The 2,789-nt window shown below is 53.3% G+C and overlaps 2 protein-coding genes across 2 annotated transcripts; both read right to left on the bottom strand.

Moving 5' to 3' along the window:
- Positions 1-1,191, bottom strand: DQ04_12661010 (hypothetical protein; the record flags this gene model as incomplete). The annotated part of the gene is made up of 1 exon (XM_009316788.1): positions 1-1,191. A coding segment is annotated over one exon (1,191 nt), but the record flags the coding sequence as incomplete, so codon positions are not given.
- A 436-nt stretch (positions 1,192-1,627) lies between these two features.
- DQ04_12661000 (hypothetical protein) lies at positions 1,628-2,686 on the bottom strand (the record flags this gene model as incomplete). The annotated part of the gene is made up of 1 exon (XM_009316787.1): positions 1,628-2,686. The coding sequence occupies one exon, from the start codon at positions 2,684-2,686 to the stop codon at positions 1,628-1,630; it is 1,059 nt and encodes a 352-aa protein (XP_009315062.1).
- Between the last annotated feature and the right edge of the window lie 103 nt (positions 2,687-2,789).

Below are 2,789 nucleotides of genomic sequence, written 5' to 3'. Positions count from 1 at the left end.
AGGACTGACGCTGCTGTCCCTACTCGGGGCATCACTCAGGGTGTTTTGTGCATCGCTCTTGGGAGGTGTCAGTGGCGCATCAGCAGCTTGAGAAGCAGCGTTCTCCAAGGATTCTACGGCTGTCTTATCCTCCGATGGTACTGATAGCGACTGCTCTTTGTCGGTTGCAATGGTGCTAGCGTTTTGTTGATCAGAAGGCTTATCAGCAGGGGAAGTACTGCTCGGTAGATCCTGTTGGAGACGCTGGCTGTTTGACTCTGCCTGTGACGGTTCCGAAGATGGAGGTAACGGAGGCTCAGTATCTGCAGATGAAGACTCAGGTTCATTTTCTTGTGTTTTCAGAGCCTTCAATGCAACGTCGATGTCATTCAGCAGCAACTCAGCGGCCTTGACGGCTTTCTCAGCGTGTCCAGATGCCGCGTTGGCAGCACTGGAAGCCGTCTCAGCATGTCTCACTGCAGCGGTTGTTAATTTTTCAGCTTCTTCAGCATCCTTCTTTAGTTCGTTAGTTTCAGATAACGGTGTGTTGGTAGGCTTATTCTTGACAGATTCGTACGCTTTCTCAGCTTTGGTCTTGGCATTGACAGCATCGCCATCCTTCGTCGCAGCCTTTTTTGCTTCTTCAGCACTATTCTGGGCTTGTTTCAGTGCCGACAACACTTCTGGTAGTTTTTTGAATGCCGCCTTTATGGGCTCTGCCTCTGTGCTGATATCTTCAATCGGTTTCTTCGCTGCACTGCCAGCCGTCCCCTGCGCTTTCCTCAACAACGTTTCTGCCGTGGTCGTTGCTTTCACTGCTTCTGTAACTTTATCCCCGATTGAAGTAACTGAGTCGGCAGACGTTTTTGTCGTGCTCGCTGCTTCCTTCGCCAGGCGGATTACATCGCCTACTTTATCCGTCTCAATTGTTGTCCCCGCCTTCACTGCGACATTTAGATTAACTGCTGCTTGTGATGCCTTGCCTGCCACAGTCTTGAATTGCTCCGTTGCTTCCTTGATTGCGGTCACCTTATTCTTCGCCGCATTCACGGCATTCTTGGCATCAAGCGCTTCCTCCTTCGCCTTCCTCAGGTTAACAATCACTTGCTCCTCGTCACCGATGCCCTCAGCAGTGGCCGCTGCACAGCCACCCACGCAGCACAGCACGACGGCCACCACAAACAACGCGGGACGCCCCACCGCCGCCATCATCACAGCCCGAGGCACACTGGTCTACAGAGGAGGGGGAGGGGGGACGCACAGCGGAGTACACAAGCACAGCAGGGGAGAGCACCACCACGCAGACGACCTCCCAACAGCAGCAGCAGCCCAACATGCGAAGCATGGCGCAGCTCACACACAAGAGAGAGTCATTAAGAAGAATACTTCAGAGAAGGCCCTCTCATGTGGGCGGCGCACAGTCATGTGCCAAGCAAAGCCCATTACAGCAGTGAGAGAGATGCGCTGCCCTCGTTGGATACAGAGCACAGGGAGTATCCTCCAAGGGGGATTAGGTGGCGCGGGGGAAACAAACGAAAAGAAAATGAAACGAAAAGTAAAGTAAACCAAAACATGTTAGTAAACAATCTCCAGTGGAGCACACACAAGCACAGGGTGTATGCGTCCTCTCCGTGTGCACACACAGAGCTCAGCAGACAGCCAGGAGGCCCAGCACACCCACCACCAGCAGCAACGGTGTACGCACCCACGGAGGACTAACGCTGCTGTCAGTCCTCCGGACATCACTCAGGGTGTTGTGTACATTGCTCTTTATGGAGTTTGTGTCCCTGTTCACTTCTGATGGTACTGATGAGGACTTCTCTGTGTCGGTCGCCGTGGTATCAGCTTTTTGTTGATCAGAAGGCTTGCCACCAGTGGAACTACTGGCCAGTGGATCCTGTGTGAGACTCTGGCTGTGTGACTCGTCCTGTGACGGTTCCGGAGGTGAACTCTCAGGTCCCTTTTCTTGTTTTTTAAGAGGCTTTAGTGAGTCTTCGATCTGCCCCAGCCACGCCTCAGCGCTCTTGACGGTGTTCTCAGCGTGTCCCGATGCCTCTTTGGCAGTACTCGAAGCCGCTGCCGCGTCGCCCGCTGCATCCTTTGCAAGGTCAGCAGCTTTTTTAGCGGCATTCTGTAGACCCTCGGTTACAATTAACGGTGCTTTGGGGGTCTCCTCTTTGAAAAAACCAAACGCCTCCTTGGCGCTGTTCATGGCATTAAAAGCGTACGCCTCCGTCGTCGCATCTTCTTTTGTTTCTTCAGAACATTTCTGCGCCCCTGAGAGTCCCCTCAGAACTACTAACAGTTTTTCGAATGCCTTTTGTGCGAGCTCCGCTTCTTTGCTGACAACTTCATCTGCGTCGGCCGCGGCGCTGCGAGACATCCCCTGCGCATCCGCAACCAAATTTCCTGCCCTGGTTGTTGCTTCCCCCGCTTCCTTCACCTTCTTACAGAGAAGAGCAACGGATTCGTGAGACGTCTTAGTCGTGCTCACTGCCTTATTCGCCAAGCTGGCCACCTCAGTAATTTTATTCTTCTCAATATTGGCCGCCTCCTTCACTTTTTCATAAAGCGCAGCAGCCGCTTGTGACGCCGCTTGAGCCGCAGCCTTGAATTGTTCCGTCGCACTCTTTACAGTATCCACCTTATTCTTGACCTCATTCAGCGCATTCCTGGCCTCAGCCACCTTCCCCTTCGCCTGTTTCATGTTAACAATCACTGGATCCCCGCCATTATCACTCACATCAGGGGCCGCTGCACAGCCACACACGCAGCACAGCACGACGGCCACCACAAACAACGCGGGACGC

Source organism: Trypanosoma grayi (assembly GCF_000691245.1).
Source record: "Trypanosoma grayi strain ANR4 Tgr_1266_V1, whole genome shotgun sequence".
NCBI classification, from domain to species: domain Eukaryota; phylum Euglenozoa; class Kinetoplastea; order Trypanosomatida; family Trypanosomatidae; genus Trypanosoma; species Trypanosoma grayi.
This window is presented reverse-complemented; position numbering and strand designations above follow the sequence as displayed.